The sequence below is a fragment of the Anomaloglossus baeobatrachus genome, chromosome 1 (assembly GCF_048569485.1).
Source record: "Anomaloglossus baeobatrachus isolate aAnoBae1 chromosome 1, aAnoBae1.hap1, whole genome shotgun sequence".
In the NCBI taxonomy this organism is placed as follows: domain Eukaryota; kingdom Metazoa; phylum Chordata; class Amphibia; order Anura; family Aromobatidae; genus Anomaloglossus; species Anomaloglossus baeobatrachus.
Window position 1 is genome coordinate 686,975,465 of NC_134353.1, and position 22,743 is coordinate 686,998,207.

The 22,743-nt window shown below is 41.7% G+C and overlaps 1 protein-coding gene across 2 annotated transcripts in view; it reads right to left on the minus strand.

Annotated features, from left to right (window-relative positions):
• Nucleotides 1-22,743, minus strand: part of TTC28 (tetratricopeptide repeat domain 28) — a 672,774-nt gene that overhangs the window by 446,485 nt on the left and 203,546 nt on the right. For both annotated transcript variants that reach the window (XM_075320126.1, XM_075320118.1), the window contains exons 2-3: nt 19,098-19,245; nt 3,986-4,258 (exon numbers count right to left, since the gene is read on the minus strand). In XM_075320126.1, coding sequence (XP_075176241.1) covers nt 3,986-4,258; nt 19,098-19,245 — 421 coding nt within the window. The remainder of the gene's footprint in view (nt 1-3,985; nt 4,259-19,097; nt 19,246-22,743) is intronic.

A 22,743-nucleotide genomic window follows, 5' to 3' on the forward strand; every position in this document is an offset into this window, starting at 1 on the left:
GATGAGGGGCAAATACCCCGAAACGGCTGTCTGTGGATGGATACCATGTTTGGTATAGGTGGTCTCCTTGACTGGAGACTGCCCTTCCCGTGGTTGTTCCTTCCCGGTGGAAGACCTGGCTAGTTTCCTGGCAGCGTTGAGAAACACGTGATGGTGTCTCCGCGGCTTTCTTATTTGCATACTTCCCGGGGGGCATTGCTCTAGAATCACTGCGTTGAGAAACACGTGATGGTGTCTCCGCAGTGGATAGGTTGATCTCCCTAAGGTCAACAATGCTTGCTTAAGTGTTCTTTACTAGGCATTGCCCCCACTAGCCAGATTCCTACTCCACACTGATGAGGGGCAAATACCCCGAAACGGCTGTCTGTGGATGGATACCATGTTTGGTATAGGTGGTCTCCTTGACTGGAGACTGCCCTTCCCGTGGTTGTTCCTTCCCGGTGAAAGACCTGGCTAGTTTCCTGGCAGCGTTGAGAAACACGTGATGGTGTCTCCGCGGCTTTCTTATTTGCATACTTCCCAGGGGGCATTGCTCTAGAATCACTGCGTTGAGAAACACGTGATGGTGTCTCCGCAGTGGATATGTTGATCTCCCTAAGGTCAACAATGCTTGCTTAAGTAGTCTTTTACTAGGCATTGCCCCCACTAGCCATATTCCTACTCCACACTGATGAGGGGCAAATACCCCGAAACGGCTGTCTGTGGATGGATACCATGTTTGGTATAGGTGGTCTCCTTGACTGGAGACTGCCCTTCCCGTGGTTGTTCCTTCCCGGTGAAAGACCTGGCTAGTTTCCTGGCAGCGTTGAGAAACACGTGATAGTGTCTCCGCGGCTTTCTTATTTGCATACTTCCCAGGGGGCATTGCTCTAGAATCACTGCGTTGAGAAACACGTGATGGTGTCTCCGCAGTGGATATGTTGATCTCCCTAAGGTCAACAATGCTTGCTTAAGTAGTCTTTTACTAGGCATTGCCCCCACTAGCCAGATTCCTACTCCACACTGATGAGGGGCAAATACCCCGAAACGGCTGTCTGTGGATGGATACCATGTTTGGTATAGGTGGTCTCCTTGACTGGAGACTGCCCTTCCCGTGGTTGTTCCTTCCCGGTGGAAGACCTGGCTAGTTTCCTGGCAGCGTTGAGAAACACGTGATGGTGTCTCCGCGGCTTTCTTATTTGCATACTTCCCGGGGGGCATTGCTCTAGAATCACTGCGTTGAGAAACACGTGATGGTGTCTCCGCAGTGGATATGTTGATCTCCCTAAGGTCAACAATGCTTGCTTAAGTGTTCTTTACTAGGCATTGCCCCCACTAGCCAGATTCCTACTCCACACTGATGAGGGGCAAATACCCCGAAACGGCTGTCTGTGGATGGATACCATGTTTGGTATAGGTGGTCTCCTTGACTGGAGACTGCCCTTCCCGTAGTTGTTCCTTCCCGGTGAAAGACCTGGCTAGTTTCCTGGCAGCGTTGAGAAACACGTGATGGTGTCTCCGCGGCTTTCTTATTTGCATACTTCCCAGGGGGCATTGCTCTAGAATCACTGCGTTGAGAAACACGTGATGGTGTCTCCGCAGTGGATATGTTGATCTCCCTAAGGTCAACAATGCTTGCTTAAGTAGTCTTTTACTAGGCATTGCCCCCACTAGCCAGATTCCTACTCCACACTGATGAGGGGCAAATACCCCGAAATGGCTGTCTGTGGATGGATACCATGTTTGGTATAGGTGGTCTCCTTGACTGGAGACTGCCCTTCCCGTGGTTGTTCCTTCCCGGTGAAAGACCTGGCTAGTTTCCTGGCAGCGTTGAGAAACACGTGATGGTGTCTCCGCGGCTTTCTTATGAAGGAATGAGTAGGCATGAGTGGATTGCTTCCCGTAATCCTGTGTCCACGGTCCAGGTGGGTTCTCTCTGGCTGTGGACAGGAGCTGTGTGAATTTCCTCATCCTCATCGATCCTGTTCTCGACTTATGCCTAGTCGGGCTTGTGAGACCTCATCATGCGCCGTATGCCACACAGATTATATCACGCCAGACTGGTGAATCAAATGTTACACCAGGCAAGCCAAAAGCTCAGGAAATTTGTGTAGCTCCAGTCCACGGCATTTGCCATCTAGGTTTTATCCTCCAACATGATAAGATTTTAGGTTGGACTTGGTGCACTTTTTTTCAACCTTTCATAAGAGTTTCAAATAAACAATCTTAGGGTGAACTTTTTTGTTTCTTATACAAGTTATTGCAAACCTTAAGAAATGTAGATCTGGCAGAAAACAATGCTGATCTGGCTCCCATACTCTGTATGGAGAGCAGGGCTAGAAGCTTTCTTGACTTAGAGTCTCTCTTGCTGGTTTTAGCATGAGCAGTTTTATAGACTCCAGACGTGTCTCTGTGACAGACGTCAGCACTAACCCATTAAATTGCCATTTAATGGCTACAAAGAGCCAAATTGCACTGACTTGGGTCACTGGAGGTTGACATCTCCGCCATGCAAGTTTGTAATACATGGCTTGTAAAACCTATTTACATAACCACACAGCAGAAAGGTGGGATGAATGAGGTTACTAAATGGAGGTAAAAGACTACCTCAAACAAAATGAAAAATCTGTAAAATGACAAGGCTGCGTCTGTGATTTAATGATGTTGGTATTTGCAGGACATGAAAAAGAACTTGCTATTGCCATTTCAACATACAAATGACTAAAGGTCTGTCTACACCAACTTTATGACGGATATACACTTTTCTGTTTTACTTCTGCATGGAGGAAGCTACGAGGTCGTAATATATTAATGATTATCTAATATATTATGATTATCAACACGTTCAATCTGATAACGATTATATAAAACAATTTGAACCATTAGCGACTAGGTCATGCGTTAGCTAAAAAAATCTTTAAAATTTGTTCAAAAATTTCATTGACTTCTTCCATAAAATTCTGGTTTCCCTCACTGACAAAAATCTGCTGTATCAGTGGAAAATGTTGTCATTGCAGATGATAAATATATAGGAATACTAAAGGGGCTGCCCACTTTATCTTAATAAAGCTCATGATTCTGAGGCACTTACTAATATAAAGTATTACAGGGTCACCTTCTCTACTTGAGCAGTCTTAGGAAGGCTGTACTATCGTAACAAGTGCAGGAGGAGAACATAGAACATGTAATACTTATATATTAGTAAGTACCACACAATACATTTGTTAAAACAAAGATATCAAGTGGACAACCCCTTTAAATATTGCTACTTTGGGCATCATATGGAGAATCTTAAAGAGGTGGTTAACTACGCTGCAATAATGACCACACCTCTGTAAAACTAATAGAGAAGGCTTTTTCTAAATATCTTGATCAGAGTTTCACCATTCGTCACAGCCCAGCATTACTCCTGCTTCCGGTGCTCTGCAATGAAGGAGAGCGCACGTGATATGCTGCGCTGTGACGCTGGGCTGTGATGAGTGATGAAATTCCGACCACAGCCCAGTCACTCAGGAAGACTGGGGCTGGCCGCATTGAAGTCAGGTCAACTGGAAGTTGACGTGACATCACCGGATCCCAGAGGTCATGGAGCCCCAAGGGTCACTTCATGGGGATGAACGGACCGCAACAGCGCCGCTTACATGCAGAATTGGCTGATGAAGGTATTTAGGAAAAGCCTTTCCTATCAAATTTACAGGGATGTAGTCACTACTGCAGAGTAGTGAACCACACCTTTAACTATTGAAGAGTATACTGCATATCTTTATATCTTAAGCATGAAACCTTAACATATGTTGCAGATTTTTGTGATCAGTTGTAGATAATTACAAGTGAAAACTGCAGCATAAGATGCATAAAATTGCTGTGAAAATGTGTGAGCCTATTTCCTTTCTCGGACAATTATTCACATAATGACTAAAGTGTTTATCAGCGAGACAAGGTCTAGTATCACAATAACTTTAAAAATGAGCGTCCTAGTAGACACACACACAATTGATGGATGTACCTAGAGTCTTTGCTACGTCCAAGTCCTGTTGCATATATCCAGTACTTTTTTCTGTGTTCCCAAGAGACCAATAAGCACTGCTCAGAGCCGAGAATACTGAGCCCCTCAATTTCAGACTGCATGTCCCAATTTTCAGTGCAGCTTCTAATACAACCACTGAAGCACCGTGATGACCTGCAGTCAGAAGTTCTTGGCCAATCACCGAGACCACCACAAAGGGACTCTTGTCCAGTTTCATTTTCTGAAGTTGCTGATATGTAGGTTCCAGAGACTCTAAAACATGTAAAATACAATATTATAAGTTACATAAAGATTTACATCAGTAATGATGTCAAATAATATCAAATTTTAGAACAAAATGGGGGAATTCTTCGCATGACAATTTTTTAAATTGCTTCTGGCTGTTTTGGCTTTTTTTGTGCAAATATATGTCACATGATATTTGATTAATTTGTAAATCTTTAGACATGAGACCTCTGTCTACAACTGGTTTTTTTACCTTTTTTTCACCAACCCACTATTGCGGTGATTTGGCTAAATTTTGTGCACATTTTTAAAAAGTAGTATGTCATTAATATAGAAATTAAGATAAAATAAAAATGAAGGACAAGGCATAAAATGCTTTTGTGCACACATTTTATAGATGGGTCTAAAGCCACTTTCACACTATATTCAGGCCACAGGAATAGTGGCTCCACCAGAGCTTCCTTCTGAATCCTTGAATAACGGGATCTGGCCAGAATTCCTGATAGGGCCATTCAATATAACGAGGCATATAGAGTTACTTTATGTTGTGTGGCTTCCGTTGACCATGGCTGACTGTGATAACCGACACTGCCGAACCAGAAACAGAGACTAGACAGATCACAATGTGATTCCATCCCATCTTATACTAAATGGCTTTGTTGAGAGCTCCCTTCCGAATCCCGTTTTTGATGGCTCTAGATAGAAGCTTTGAGAGAGCCACTATAATGTAGGGCCTGAATATTTTCTATTTTTGGGAGTAAATATACTCAACATGTTTTTTTTTCTGCTTTTTTTTTAACTTTATTATTAGTTATGAGCAAGCGCTAACAGGCTCGGGTGCTCAGTACTCGTATCGAGCAGTTGGGTGTTCGGATAAGTGCAACTCGAGTACCCGAGTATAATGGAAGTCAATGAAGGACTCAAGCATTTTTCCAGGAAATCTACCTGAAACTACTTGCGTTCCCCATTGATATCCATTATACTCGGGTACTTGAGTCGCGACCATCGAACTGCTTATTACTAGTAACTAGCACCAGAGCCTGTTGGTGCTTACTCATCACTATTCATTATATTTATAATTTTGGTTATCCCTATGTTTTAGCCCAATTCATCATGTGCAACTTCTCAATATGTTCCAATGTTTTTACTCCAGTACCCTAGTGGAGTACATATGTCTCTAATTTTGATTATTTTATTTATTTTGCGCAAGTGAAGACTGATATTTGACATTTTAGAGCTTCTAGGAAGGATTGTGAGATTTTCTACTCGGGAAAAAAAAGCTCAAAAATGCTAAATAGCAAAAAATAAATCACCTTTAAATTTGTGCCAATTTAACAAACATTGTTCTCAAATTAAAATTATTAAAATTGTCTCAAAACCTGCCAGTACAAAAGAATTGCAAGGTAAAAAAAAATACATATAAACTAAGCAAATGATGAATTGGGGCCAAAATAAGCCAAAATTCTGGAGTAAAACATATGATTAATTTCCCCCAATTTGTTCACACTGCACTTTGAATGAATCTTCTAAAATATCTTAAAATAAGTATGTAGAGGAAAAACTATATTAATAACAACTTTTTATTTTCAGAAAATACACAAACTAATACATACAATAAAAAAAGACAAACAAACAGAATAAATAACTGTCTACATTTTCTCCTTAGATTTTAACTAAACACTAGGGTGTACCAAAAGTGGTGTAAATTAGCTTCTAGCAGTAGCAGGATTTTTTTTCCCAATATCAAAGCCAGTGCTATACAAATCTGTCTGATCCAAATTTAAAGAGTAACTGTCTTTTAAGTTTTTATTTCATAAATTAATAGTACACATGAAAATAAGAAACTCTGCTATGTATTTTATCAGATAAATCTGCTTCTTTCTCCTCCAAAACTGATCATTATTTTCCAAATTCTCAATTCCCGAGTAAAAATCAAGTTTTCAGTGACAACAGACTTTCCCTTTACTGAGTTCGGAGACGACATTTGTATTTTATATAATTTTATGTAGTGAGGATAGAGGAGTTTTATCTTAAGCTCGCTCCTCCTCTTTTCCATCTATATTGAATTTTATAAGCACCAACTGTCTTCTCTTAACACAGTAATGGGAAAGGCTTCCATAAATACAGATTTTACCTGGTGGTTGAAAAGTTTGAGAATGACTGATCAATTCAATTTTTACAGAACTTTTTTATTTTTGTTTTTATGCTTTCATATAAGGGAAGCTATCATAGTAGCTGGTCTAATCTATAGCTGGCATGTTATAGAATTGGAGGGGTTGAGCAGATTGATATATAGTTTATGAGTATAGATGAGCGAGCCCAAGGTTCGGTGTTCTTACCGGACACAGATTTTTCCCAAAAAACAGAGTTTGGGTTCGTTGTTCGGGTGCTTTATGTATGCAAACCACTCGCGTGAACATCACTGTGCTCGGTGCACAGCCCAGTGCGAGCTGCTGGAAGTGTTTGATCCCCTCGCACTTGTGGTAACAACAGCATGATCGGATGCAGTGTGTACCCCCCTCCAAAAATGGAAAAACCTGGCCCATCCACCCTGTAAGTATTCTGTTTGTGACTGGCTGCTTGTGGGCAGAGATCCGAACTACCCAATCAGTGACTTCCATTGGGGTTCAGGTCAGGTCCGGGTCAAACCCCAAATTTTTTTAAAAAGTCCAACTGCACCAACTGAACCGAACTTCCATGGATTCGCTCATCTCTATTTATGAGAAAATATTTTGGTTCACTTATTTCTTATTTTATTAATTTTATACTCTGCTTTTTCAATGCTTAAGAGTGCACTGGGCAGTCATATTCATCGTGACTTATAGCTCTTTCTCTCTGTGTGCGCATATAGAGCTAGCATTAGGACCGCCCACTGGACTCCTATGCATAAAAAGTGCCACAATTTACAAGTTATAAGGAATCTTTACTCACAAAACTAAATAGCAATCTGTCCCCAGACTGGACTGCAATATTAACTATGGGTTCCCTCTAAAGGGAATCTCAGGTGATTTTGTAATGTTATCTTTATATAGGGCTTAAGGAGACCTTTCAGAATAAGTAACTTTTATAGCTGTACGTTATCTTGCTATCTTGTTTGAAGTTCCATAGAATTCAGTATGATTATTCTAGCTAGTCAAGCATATGTATATACAATCTGCAAATTCAGTTAGTAAATCTGAACTGAATTTGCACTGCCGCCCCCACCCCTGCAGCCTCCCACCTCTCAGCAATGATAGTGAATGCACTGAGAGGTGGGAGAAGGGGAGCAATTTGTATTTACATATGCTTGACTAGCTACTATGTCACGTTGAATTCTATGGAGTTTGAAACAAGATAACGTACAGTTAAAAAGTTACTGATCCTGAAAAGTCTCCTTAAGCCCTATTTAAAGATAACATTTGTAATGTTCTACAAAATCACCTGACAGATTCCTTTTAATGACTACAGAGTGTCCTTCTTTCTCATACGTTTGTCATGTTAGGACAGCACAGTGGTTAGCACTGCAGTCTAGCAGCACTGGGTTCACATCCCACCAAGGAGAACATTTGCAAGGAGTTTGTATGTTCTCCCCATGTTTGCGTGGGTTTCCTCTGGGTACTCCGGTTTCCTCCCACACTACAAAAACATACTGATAGAGAATTTGGATTGTGAGCCTCAATGGGGACAGTGATGATCACAACTATAAAGTACTATGTAATTAATAGCTCTACAAAAGTGTAAAATGAATTAAAAAAATAGATGTTCCAACTTAAAGACTTCATTGGATGCCAATTCAAATGATACTTTCTTACATTTCATTGCATGCTTTACTTGGATATTCCAGTTATATGGGATGATAGAAAAAAGTATAGATTAAGTTGCGGCAGCAATGGACACAAAGAGGACAATTTGTAATAAGGCAACTGGCCTGGTTTATGGGTTTCAATTTCAGGTTGCATTTCAATTATGTGGCACAGATGCTTAAAGGCTCCTTTGCTCCACGAAAGAAACTCTGCTGATCTTAAAGTCTGTCCTCGAAGACCCTTAACAAGCCTTGATTTCTGAGGGGTAATAGCCTAATGATAAATACAACAGTCCGGATTGCAATGATTGAAAGTGCACAACCTGCACATAAACAGAGTTCTCATTAATAAGTGACTTTAAGTGTCCTTGTGGACCGTAGAAAGCCACCCACGAAATAGGGAACGTACATAAATGATGGATAATAATGGTTTATTCTTTATTATGAGTATGATTGGTTTGGAGACAGAATTCATCAGAAGAGACAAAGTTTTGTCCGGGCATAGAAATTCCCAGATTAATATTTGTAATATTTTTTCTTATGTTCCGCATTATTATATAATGAAAAGAATGAACACATTATATATCAGGCTGAATCCTGCTGTGTATGATTCAATCATACAGCAATATACTGTGGAGTATAATACAGAATGCAACGTAATTTAAGAAATCTAATAAGTGCTCCCATTTTTAACGACACTGTAGTGTAAGGACTGCACTGAGCCTATTGAGTGGGAAATCAATACTTTGCTGATCCCTTAAGGATGGCACGTCTAATGTCCGTGTGGTGGAAGTTAGGCTCATACTAAACACAATGATATACACCATAAAATGCATTCTGGGGTATAAGAATAGGTAGATTTCTAAACTGATTCATCTACAGATCAATACATAATTGAGCCTAGTTTACGTCCTGACCGTTCTTTATTATTATGACTTTAAAGGCATTAGGAGCGGTTATCAGTTTATGGTAAGGATTTATTGTTATAATATACCGTAGTTTACAAGTGATTAACAGTGTACAGCAGGCTCCACGTTCACTGCCCTATCTTGTTTTTTTGAGTAAAGGTTGTGTCACACATAGCGACGACAACAACGACGTCGCTGCTAAGTCACCATTTTCTGTGACGTAGCAGCGACGTCCCGTCGCTGTCGCTGTGTGTGACATCCAGCAACAACCTGGCCCCTGCTGTGAGGTCGCCGGTCGTTGCTGAATGTCCTGCTTCATTTTTTGGACGTTGCTCTCCCGCTGTGAAGCACACATCGCTGTGTGTGACAGCGAGAGAGCGACGAACTGAAGCAAGCAGGGAGCAGGAGCCGGCGTCTGGCAGCCTGCAGTAAGCTGTAACCACAGTAAACATCGGGTAACCAAGAAGCCCTTTCCTTGGTTACCCGATATTTACCTTAGTTACTAGCGTCTGCCGCTCTCACGCTGCCAGTGCCGGCTCCCTGCTCCCTGCACACGTAGCTGGAGTACACATCGGGTAATTAACCCGATATGTACTCTGGCTAGGAGTGTAGGGAACAGGGAGCCGGCACTGGCAGCGTGAGAGCGGCAGACGCTAGTAACTAAGGTAAATATCGGGTACCCAAGAGAAGTGCGTTCCCGATATTTAACTTAGTTACGCTTCCATGCGTCGACGCTGGCTGGTGACTGGGGGCTGGTCACTGGTCGCTGGTGAGATCTGCCTGTTTGACAGCTCACCAGCGACCATGTAACGACGCAGCAGCGATCCTGATAAGGTCAGATCGCTGGTCGTGATCGCTGCTGCGTCGCTATGTGTGACACCACCTTTAGGTATCAAAGACTGTGGAAAGGAAGGTGCATAGGATCTTACCAGATAAGAACAGATAAAGGTAAAAAATATGCACTCACCTCTAGGGGCTGTGAGAAGTCACAACACCTAAAACCGCATGATCATGGGTGGAGATAGCTGCAGCCACGCAGGAATGTAAGGCAAATTTTTCAAAGGAAAAACGGCGGTCACTGCCGCGTTGATCACCAATGTAAATCGGAAGATATTAATCCAAGTCGTTTTATTGGAGGCACATATACAGGTCAACGCATTTCGGGGATCTCTGCCCCCTTCTTCAGGACAGAATAGTAATGACAAAGATAGTGAAAAAATCCAAGTGCAGTGAAATTGAGCAAAAACGCAGTTCTCTTTTTATTTTTTGTTTTTATGATGTTCATTGTGCAGTAAAACTGAATTAATAATACAGGTTAGCACAATTACAGGGATAAACAAGTATAAGGTTTTTTTTAGCATTTCATTAAAAAAAAAAATTGGAAATTTTGAAAAAAAATATTTTTTTTCACCTAAATCACCATTTTTGACACCTGAAACATTTTTAATTTTCCGGCAATGGAGCTGTGTGATGGCTTGTTTTTTTGTGTGCGCTAAGCTGACATTTTTATTGATAACATTATTGGGGTAGATATAACTTTTTGATTACATTTTTTTCTGGTATTGTTTCGATTTTTTTCTATTTACAGGATTAATCCATTTTAGATTTGCATAGGTCAGACTTTTATGGACAAAGCAATACCACATCTTTTTATTTACGTTTTTTTTTACTTTAGTTTTTAGTCGCTTTAGGGCATTTGAAGCTGTGATTGTTGTTATACAACAGTATTGTTGTATAAAATTAAAATAAAAATGATGTGCTCCTCTGAAGCCCAGCTACACATTTGTGTTCACAGACGTACCATAATGGCAGGTATGGGGTCTTCAGCAAACCCACAGGCACCATGAAGCTATTCCCCTGGATCGGGTGCATTAAATGCCACTGTCAGAGGTTGACAGTGTGATGTAAAAGGTTAACAGCAGCAGGCAGAGCTTATCTACACCTACTGCTGGTAAAGAAGGGTGCTGGCTGAATAACTGCCAGTAATGATGCAAACTCAAAAACTGAATGAGCCCATGAGATTTCTGCCTCCAAGCATTTCTCTATCCATTTCTTTGTGGTGTTTGTATTATCAAATTTATCCACATTCTAAAATATATTGATTGATGAATAATAGATGGGTATGAATAATTGTGATATTGTTTAGTATTGTGCTAGTTTCTGTTAAGGCCCTGTCACACACAGAGATAAATCTACGGCAGATCTGTGGTAGATTTGTGGTTGCAGTGAAATTGTGGACAATCAGTGCCAGGTTTGTGGCTGTGTACAAATGGAACAATATGACCATGATTTCACTGCAACCACAGATCTGCCAAAGATTTATCTCTGTGTGTGACGGGGCCTTTAGGCATAGTTACAATCCTACACATGCTTCATGTTTACGATGGCATGATCTCCAAAGTGATTTTGGAGACATTTCCTTAAGAATGAACTTATATGGCTATTAGGGATGATTGAATACCTCAAATATTCGGCTTCGCGAATATCCAACGAATAAGTCGCCTCTATGCGAATATTTGATGGGCTATGTAAGTCTATGGGAAGCCCGAATAGTTCTGAATAGTTGTTATTCGGGTTTCCCATAGACTTACATTGCGCATCGAATATTCACGAATAGTCGAATAGCGGCAACCTATTCGGCAAATATTCGCGAAGCCGAATATTTGAGGTATTCGATCATCCCTAATGGCTATCTTAAAGGGGTGATCTCAAATTAGAATATTACCCCAAATCCATGGGATAGGGAATAACTTCACTATAGCTGAGGGTCCGACACCCGTGGAAGTACTAGGAAGTACGTTGAGTATTTAGTGAGTTTTTTACCTCAGTATTTGTAAGTCAAAACCAAGAGTGGGACAATCAGAGGAAAAGTATAATAGAAAGACGGGCACCACTCCTACATTTTTACTGACTCCTGGTTTTGGCTACAAATAGTGAGGTAAAACACTCACCACACTCCCCAAATACTCCATGTGTGCAAGTGGCCTGAATGTTGCAGCTGAATTGAGCAGACAGCCACTTTATTGATTCTTAAGAAGACCACTGGAGGGTGCGGAGCATTGTGTTCTGCTGATCTTTGGTACTACAATTAGAATAAATGAAGTAACAGTACATCTCATAGACTACCACTCCATCCAGCCAATTCTTGGGACTGGTGAGGACCCATCAGTCAAAAGCCAGCAATTGGGAAATTATCCCCCTGCACCGCCCTATCACCTTCCCACAATCTGCCATGTGTGAGTCTCCTTCCTACTGCTCCTAGAGTCTGTGCTAACTGCACAGGTCCTCCGGGAATGCGCTTAGGGTGCGTGCATGCTCTCTTAAAGGGCCAATGCATCTATTCCCAGAGGTGCCTCTCAGCCTATAGCTGAGGGGCACTAGGTACTTTAGGCACCCTTCCATTAGGGGAAGCGCTTGAGCAACGTGGTCTTAGTTAGTGCATGTATGTGTAGCTAGCTAGTTGTCAGGTGCCATCGTCTACTGTTCGGTACCTGTACCTGTGTCCACCTACCCGCATCTATCTCCCTGTCCCGGTCGTGCCCACCTGCTCCTGCTGTCCTGTCTGCCTCTGCCATCCTGGCTGCACATGTCAGTACTAGAGATTTTGCCTGTCCGTCTAGCAAGTCTGTCTGCCTCAGCCGTTTTGGCTGAACCTCTCAGCACCTCAGACTCTGCCTGTTTATATACTTCAGCCTCTCCCTGTCCTGGGGGTCAGCTGCCATAGTCTGGGACAATGCCTTGGAAGTGGAATCTTGCGTCTACCTGGTAGAAGCTCAGGATAAGCCTGGGTTTCCCGTGTGGTCCAATGGGTCCACTCCCACTCGCTGCCTTATCACCATCAGTGAGTGTTACACAAAGATCGCATTTATCCTGCACTCTACACTGAGCGCTTACATCAAGGATTAAGTGTAAATCTCTGAAAAACATTTTTTTAATATATAGATGGAAATCAAGATGTACATGCTCAGCATAGATTACAGGATTAATGTGAACTGATCCAAAATATTCTATACCCCAAATTGCCACCAAATAGTATTTAACTCAACCCACAAAAAGTCCCCACTCAGGTCCATCATCTGTTAACAGAAATATAAGGGGCTTCCATGTTACTGCTAGCACAAAGGCCCTGGAAAAGGGCTATGACTTCCCCTAAAAAAAAAAAATCCAGGAAAATCTGCACTCCCAAATCCAAATGACATAGTTAACATCCATATGTTGGCATTGTTGTAGTGACGAGAGCACGCTTAATTTACAGGGTGTGTGTCTCCAGAAGCACAAATTGGGCACACTGTAGGGTCGCATTGTTGTAGTGACGAGAGCACGCTTAATTTATAGGGTGTGTGTCTCCAGAGGCACAAACTGGGCACACTGTAGGGTCACTACAATTCCCTGGGCACTACTGGGGCTTTTTGCATTTTTAACTTCTGCAATATTCACTGAGTTTGACTTCATGGGTGTTTTACAGAGACTAAATCATCACTGCACATATAAAATAACACTCGGAGGGGTGTAAATTTACCACAACCATGAAGTACAATATGTCATAAAAAACAGTCTCAGAATCAACAGGATACGTTGAATCCTTCCAGAGTTATAACCTCAAAAAGAGACACTGGTCAGAGTTGTAACAATTGGCCTGCTCAGGAAGGTGAAAACCAGGCTTTGGGGTAAAGGGGTTTTGCACTTTCTCATTGCTTTCAATGGTGAAAAAACTTCTGCAAAAATGCTGAAAGAATTGACATGCTGCTCTTTTAAAAAACGCAGCAGTTTTCCATTTCAGTCAGGAAAAAAGTGTGTGTGTGTGTGCATGAGATTTCTGAAATGTCCTAGGTTTCACTGGTACTGTAAAAAAACAGCCTTAAATTTACATAAAAGTCATGAAAAAAAACCCGCTGTGGCAGAAACACAATTTGTGAACATTGCCTTAGTCTTATTGTGTGCAGTAAGTCACAATGGGACCGATAGGTCTACAAAGGAAAAAGCAGGGGTACTGTTGTGTAGCTATGTAAGTTGAGTAAAGATAGGTTCTCTTATAGGAGAAACGTTGTGGGCTGAGTCTGAATTCCTCCGGTCTCACATTGAGAACCTAAACATAAAAACGGTCAGGTTGTGTGCTGATCCAGTAGTCAGTGGACCTAGAGGCACAATACAGGTGCCTATATGGCATATAAGGCTATGTGCCCACGCTACAGGATTTACCGCGGATTTTGCCGCGGATTTACCGCGGATTTGCCGAAAATCTGCAGCAGCAGCACTTCCAAGCCATTTCAATGGCATTTTGGAAATGCTGTGCCCATGCTGCGGATTTTTCCGCGGCGGATTTGCCGCGGATTTTGATCCGGAAAAATCTGCAGCATGTCAATTGTTTGGTGCAGATTTGGTGCGGATTTTTGGCTTTGAATGGGGAAAAAAAAAAAAAAAATCCGCATCAAAATCCGCGGCAAATCCGCGGTAAATCCGCGGCAAATCCGCGGCAAATCCGCACCCGCGGATTTTCAGGCAAAAAAATCCGCAGGGACATTCTAGCGTGGGCACATAGCCTAACTCTCTAGTAGAATGGTTATACTTCTCTAGTCACTAAATACCAGTACCATACATCAGTCTGCCGACACTCTGCACCCATACACTGGCATGATAAATGGCAATAACAATAAATGAAGTGAACTTGGAAACAAAATAAATAAATGAGCAGCAAAGTAAATCATGTTCACAGTGATGAGATGAAGTGTGAGAGTTCACGCTGGCACAAATCAACTCTCGGTAGCCTCATGTTGTCACCACAAACTTTTTTGGAGACAAAGATTTATGAGAAAGCACAACATTAAGAGCTCAGCGGTGAAATCCATTAAATATCCTGAGAATGAAGCATTGTCTAGTTAGATTAAATGTCAAATGTAACATTTATTTTGTTTCCTTATATTTGATGAGTTTTGGGCAGAGCAACATAGAATGTGTAAGAAATGTAACAAATGATATCTCTTAGAGGGAGCCTCCACTTCATCAATGCACGATGGCTGGAGACAGGAATGTATTAACAGCAGTCTAATCAAGCAGTTGGGATAATGTATCAACCGATGGGTTAAAGTTGATCCTACATCAACTGTGTCTACGAAGGAAAGTTCTACTTTCTTGTCATAAAGGTTTGTTTCCACAATGACATTATTTTTCACAAAGCACAGTAAATGCATACTTATTGTTATTATACAGACTAAGGGGTACTTTACACGTTGCGACATCGCTACCGAAATATCATCGGGGTCACGGTTGTTGTGACCACATCCGGCGCCGGTAGCGACATCGCAATGTGTAAATCCTAGGAGCGACGATGAACGAGCGCAAAACAGTCAAAAATCGCTGATCTGTGTCACGTCGTTCATTTTCATAATGTCGCTCCAGCTGCAGGTACGATTTTGTTTGTCGCTCCAGCGGCGTCACACATCGCTGTGTGTGAACTCGCAGGAACGACGAACATCTCCTTACCTGCCTCCACCGGCAATGCGGAAGGAAGAAGGTGGGCGGGATGTTATGTCTCGCTCATCTCCGCCCCTTCGCTTCTATTGGCCGGCCGCTTAGTGACGTTGCAGTGACGTCGCGGTGACGGCGAATGCACCTCCCCCTTGAAGGAGGGATTGTTCGTCGGTCACCGCGACGTCGCCGACCAGGTATGTGCGTGTGAAGCTGCCGTAGCATTAATATTCGCTACGGCAGCAATCACAAGATATCGCATGTGCGACGGGGGCGGGTGCTATCGCGCTGGACATCGCTAGCCGATGCTAGCAATGTCGCATTGTGTAAAGTACCCTTAAGTCTAACATCGAATTTCTTTCTTATTCCTTTGTGTCACTCTCCATCTCTATCTGCACTTTTCTTCATCCAACTTCACTGAACAGACCGTCCTATTCGACCTGCTAAAACCAAATTTACCAGCAGAAATTGTGTTTCCTCAGTGCTGCAGATCCCTACCCTCTTTTGTGTTCTCCTGAGAAGCACAGTCTCTCTCAGCTAATCCAAGTGTAGAATTAACCTCATGCCTCTGTGCACTGTCTGCTCCTGTACAGTACCCTGCCTGACTGACATACCCTGCCATCTACATCAGTATAGCTGCTTGTGAGGTTTTTCATCATTGTTAGCTGTTTTTAGCAGAGTTCAACTGTCCTAAACTACTCCATAATGGAACTTGTAATTATTAGGCTGTGCAGAGCTGAACTGTTTGTTGATTACTGCTCACAGATCAAATGTTACTCTGTACATGGCAGAGGATTATCTTCTGTCATAAGCATCAACAGAGTAGCATTTGAAGTTTCACCTTAGCAGCAATCAATAAACACTCAACTCCTCTCAGCCCCTTTGTATACAGCCATATGCTAGAGTATCTAATTCCTGTCACCCCCCTATATACAGCTCCATCTTTCAGTATATCACTCTTCTTAGCCCCTCTATATACAGCCACATCATGCAGAACATCACTCCTCTCTAAGAATCTATACACAGTCGCACACTGCAGTACATCACTGCTCTCAGCCCCTCTATATGAATCCACATACTGAGGAACCTCACTCCTCTCAGACCTTCTACACACATCTTTATTCTGCAGAAAATCACTCCTTTTAGGCCCACTATGTACAATCCCATCCTGCAGTACATCACTCATCTCAACCCCTGTATATTCATCCGAATCCTGCAGTATATCACTTCTCTAACCTTTCTATATACACACTCATCCAGCACCATTTAACACCTTTCAGTCTTCTGTACATAGCCCAACAGCTGCACATTCCTGCTCTCAGCCTCTCTGTATATCGCCCTATTCTGCACCATATCTTTTTTTTCCCTTTATACACAGCCCCATCCTGCAGTACACCACTACTCTCAAACCCTCTATACACAGCCACATGCTGCAGTATATCACACCTTTCAGCCCCTCTATATACACCCCTTCCTGCAACATATCATTCCTCTCAGCCTCTTTATAAAACAGCCCCACCCAGTAGTATATAACCTTTTAGCCCCTCTATGTACATCCCCATCCACACAGCTGCTTCCTGATATGAGCTCCACCCTTTTTGTGACATCATCCTGTACAAAAGGAGCTCAGTTTCAGACATGTTTTAGATTATAGTTATGCTGCTAGGACGACAACTGAGAGGGACTGCACTTGCTCATGATTGACCAAGAGTACTGAAACTAGAGGAACTAGAGGATGGTTCTAAAGGCAACTAGAGGGTAAATAGAGCCTGGATGGGGATAATTTAGAGTGTGATATGTACAACTTATCACAGATGTAAAACTGAGATATATTAGCATAAATTAATAACTATAAGTGTGCAGTATTATAAACCACATTATAATTTGTATATAACCCTATAAAGTGTAACGTCATTTGAGGTGAACTGCGTGTCTGTCTGACTCTAGATCCTTCCTCCTCCCCATAGATCCTTCTAAGCACTAATTGTCATCTCTGTTCTTCGTAAAGTGTATATTGACTCAAAAAGATTTTGCCTGTGAATTGATAAAACTGAGACTAAAAGATGAGTCCAAGAAGAGAAATAAGGAGACTTCTCTGATAAAATATTATAGAAACTTTCTTATTTTCATGTGTACTATTGATTTATGAAAAAATTAAATAAACCAAAAAAGTCACTCTTTAAAACAGATCTGTCACAATATTTCACAATACAAACTGCATACATTATTAAAGGGATCTCTTAGACCGAATGAGACTACTGTACTTACTTTGGAAATCAATGTCAGAATGGCTACACATAAATTACAATTAACATTTTATGAGTCCTGCTACGAAGCAGAGCTAATACTTGGACTAATACAGTCCACATATTAGTTAACTATTAATAGAATATTGACTTCAGTGGGAATTAGAATGCAGATAGCAATTTAGAAGTCGATTCAGCTTTGAGGGATTTCCCCAGTAACAGTCCAAAGCTTGCCTGATCTCATGCATGTGAATGAATGAATAATGCCATGCTGTCTATGACAGTGCCCTGCTCAATCTCGCTAGGTTTCCCGTTTTATGCAGTCATGCATATTAGTTTCAAAAGTCTCACATACGTGTGACACAGAATAAAAATCAATGGCAAATGTATTGCTTATCAAGCACAGAACAGTCAAAGAAGCCATTAATAACCATTATTAATACACACATTCCCATCCATGTACATTATAAACTGTGAGAGATAGAGCACAGGAAAAGAAGATAAAATTAGAGAGAATGGGCAGAATACAGAATTACAGTAGAGTGCGTAGAGTATGTCAGTACGTGTGTGTGTGTGTGTGAGAGAGAGAGAGTGACTGTGTGCATGTGTATGTGCATGAATGAGTGTGTGCATGTGGATGAATGTATGAGTGTGTGCATGTGCATGAATGTGTGTGCGTGCGAGTGTGCATGAATAAGTGTGTGCATGAGTGTAATGTATACATGAGTGAGTGTGTGCATCTATATGTGCGCACATGAGTGTGTGCATGTGCATAAATGAGTGTGTGCATGAGTGAGTGTGTGCATGAGTGAGTGTGTGCATGTATGTGCATGAGTGAGTGTGTGCCTGTGTGTAAATGAGTGAGTGTGTGCATGTGTGTGTGCGCATGTGCGTGAGTGCGTGTGTGTAATTTATGCATGAGTGAGTGTGTGCATCTATATGTGCATGAGTGTGTGCATGTGCATAAATGAGATTATGCATTAGTGAGTATGTGTGTGTATGTCCATGAGTGAGTGTGTCTGTGTGTGTATGTGTGAGTGTGTGTATGCGTGCATGAGTAATTGTATGCATATGTGTATGCAGTGTATGCATGAGTGAGTGTGTGCATTCTGCATGAGTGAGTATGTTTGCATAAGTGTGTGCGCAGTACAGTACATGTGTGAATTTGTGTGATTGTGTGTGTATGAGTGTGTGTGCTTGCATAAGTGGGTGCGCAGTGCAGTACATGTGTGAGTATGTGTTTGTGTGTGAGTGTGTATGAGTGTGTGTTCCTCTGAAAGTGTGCGCACATGAGTGTGTTTGTATAAATACATGAGTGAATGTGCGTGTGTGTGCATGCATAAGTGCATGTGTGTATGAGAGTGTGCATGCATGAGTGAATGTGTTCTTGTGACTGTGTGTGTTTGATACACACTACTTTAAGCTGGACTATATAGATATTTGGTATGAAGGTTCTTACTACTTACCTCTCATTGGGGATTTCATGGCCGCCTCTACCATCCCAAGCAATAGTTGTAAACTTTTGGGATCCTGAGCCAACCCAGATGCAAATGCAGCCAGGGCATCTGCATGGCGGCCAAGATACTGAAGGGCAACACCCTGTCTGAAGTATGCCTAGGAGAAAAGAAACAGACCGTTAGCAAAATATAGTGTACAGGATGAGTCGAACGAGTAGAACAAAGTACTGTACACAGTAAATGACATATATTATATTTGGAGATGACATTGTAAAAGTAAGGCCCTGTGAAGACTTGTTATCTGTGGGCCAAATGTAAATTAATGGCAGTGTTCTGTAGCAGGTTTGATTCACAGAGATTTTACATGGTACTAGTTTACCAATGTCTTTAGCAATATCTACGCAGTAGTAGTTGTATTTATTAAATACCACAATTTGAAGCAACATGTGGCACCTTCCAATGTGCCCTTCTTTATACTTTTTGTTGGTTTCTCATATTCTGAGATGCGTGCCATGAGATCCAGCTTTGTAATACTTTGTTGGGAGATGTTTATGCTTCATGTATCTAATGTGTGGCCACCTAGAGATGAGATTCACAGCTTGATGATGGTCTTATTGAAAATATATAGTGATAAATTAGAAACTTAGTGAAATCTGTGCAAACATAAGGAAGGCAAATCTGTAATAAATATTACCCGAAGAGTCAGAACGTCGTATTCCTAAACTTCTGATAGAATTTAATGCAATTATCATACCAACTCTAATAAAAATGCAGCTGGATATGGCTTTAATTATTCCAATTCCAACATCCAGATTAGATTTTGGGGTTGGAGTCAATGATTAAAGGTTTTGTAATCTGTATTTGACCTTGACTCGGATGGCCTGATACATAGCAATAAAGTGGCCATGCAATACAAATCTATTGTTGCCCCTTTATATATGGGAACAAATGGAGTGGTGCACTTGAGTCTGACATTTACCGGCTCCACCTTGAATCAATAGTCCATATAAATTCAGTATGAGCCCAGGTCAGTTCCCATATTTCAATCTTATCAGTGACCTTACTGACACCTTCACAGACCATCTCTGCTATTAAAAGGACGGTGGCAGATTCATTTGACACTGTTGCCCTTTCAGGGAATGGTATTGAGTGACATCATAAAAGTCTCCCTGTCCTTAATTACTCTGTCCTCTAAGATTTATTTAATATGGTCTATACTGCTGAAAAAACTATTGTGCTCATTCCTGCCATTCCAAAGTGATGCATTCATCCCCCTGTCCGTCTGCCAGCGAGCCCTGATCTAATATTTATTCACCGTACATTGCTTAGTATGAAAAACTAGAACAAATCAATACAATGAACCAAAAGCGTAATAACTGCTATGATCCCCGGGTAGCGCTTTACTCCTTCATCATAGTCGTAACGTTGCAATCAATGTTAATCAAGCACCTACAGACTTTGCAGCTTTTATTTTCCATGCAATATAGAAGAGAGTAAAATTGTAAGCTAAAGAGAAGTAGAAGCATTTCAGTATACGGTGTAGATGTGGTTATCAATGCCAGCCCTGAGGGGACCCCAAAGCGCCAGTCTGCCAATCAGTGTCACTGTGCCAGATCCAATTGTGCTCAGACAGGTAAGCCGAGACTAATAAGATACGCGGCCAGTGTGGAGAGAGCCAGTCTATACTGAATAAGATAAGCCAGCATAATGTATATATCATGAGCGTACACTGCATACAAGCCATACCACTAAAGGAATATCCTTTGCATTATTATTTTTCCAATCTAGACTGAACTATAAGGCCCTGTGCACACGCCGCGTTTTTTTATGCAGTTTTTTTTAACATCTCTCTTTCTCTTTTCTTTCTGCGTGGCCCCCCAAAAAACACATCAAAATCCGCACCTAAACAAAAAAACGGATCCGGTTTTCGATGCAGTTGTCTGCCACGTTTGCAACGTGCACATTTGCTGTAAAAAATTTCTGCACCAAATCTGCAGCGTGTGCACATAATCTGGAAGAAGTTCTAGTGGTAAATAATTAGCCAACGAAACAAACAACATAGTATAAAACAATACATATTGGTGCTGGATACAGGCTGACAAAACTGAGCCCTGGTCACATGAAATAAGGGCTTGATGCTAACCAAGATACTGCACCCTGTTGTAGTTTTTCCCCAAATTTAGCATTGACACTTAGAGGTTGACCAGGACTTTTATATTGCTGGCCTATCCTTAGGATATTAATATCTGATCAGTTGGGGTGACACCTGGCATCCCCGACAATTCCTGGTGCCACCGGCGGTCGAATGCGCTCCATTCCAGAGCTCCATCAAGTGCATAGTGGCCATACACTGCCCGTTTGCCCCTTATTGAGTGAATAGGGAGCAGATTGCAGTAACTGGCCATGCCCACTATTGAAAAAGTGTGCTCACCACTGCTCGATATCTGATCAAGCATCAGGGTGCTCGGATACTTGCGGTGCTCGGATGTGTTGTCCATGAAACAAGAACACAAAGAGCCGGCTCCTTTCACTGCATGATGTGAGTCGGCCCCCCTGTTGATAACCATTTGCAGTCTCTGAATAGCTCTCCTGGAGAATAAAAAGAAGGTTCTTTGATGTAGTGTGTCAAGAAAACAAAACCTGCCCTCTCTCCCTCCGGAAATGCTCTGTTTATGGCTGGCTGTATGTGGGCGAAGAGCCGAACTGGCCAATCATTGACCTCCATAATAATCGTTACTCGAGTTGAGCCCTTTCAGAGCGTCTGACCTGCTCGACTCGCATAACGAGCACCCAAGCATTTTAGTGCTTGCCCATCTCTAATGCCAACTGTATAGTTGACAGACATGTGCAGCTCTGCAACTGCGCACAACCGGCCAGCACTGTGAATAGCAAATTGGTGTGGGTGCTGGATGTCATACTCCAATAATCAGATATTGTTGACCCATTAATATAAAATTTTCGGACAAGCCCTTTAATATAATGGGATGCATACATGATGCACACTCTTTGTCATATTGAAGGAACAGGAACAGGAAAGATTTTTTCACAACAGAAGCCAATGACAACATGATGGCACTGGATAGACATAGACATGCTGTTTCACATGAAGCAGATTTGCTGCAGATTTTTCCACTGATGATCTGCAGTAAAATCTGCATTTGTTGTTAACTACAGATTTTGTGGCAATAGGAGAAATGCACAATAAATTCTGCACAATCACATGCTGTATATTGTAAAAGCTGTGCATTTCCTGAATCATAGATTTCTTAAAATCTCATCTACTTAGCAATAATCTTATTTCTTATTAATAGTTGGGGTGTAACATACAACCTTTAATGAAGATAAAATAAATTGAATAGTTCTCATTTTTTCTGTGTAAGAAATGTTCTTAGCCAAAAATAATCCAAGCTCCATCTGACATATGATATAGCATTTATTAGAAAAGAGACCTGAAAACTGTAGTAGTGGCAGACATGACCTCAGTCAGTGCCATAACTCTGCGGACGCTCAGACTGCAGAGCTGTGCACCAATGTTGTATTGATCCCTCTCAGCTCTACGAGAGATTACAGAGATCAACCTAACAATGTGAAAAATGTATCCCATCATAACTCATGAATAACCACATGTCAATACTCAGGGGAATAAAATATGTGA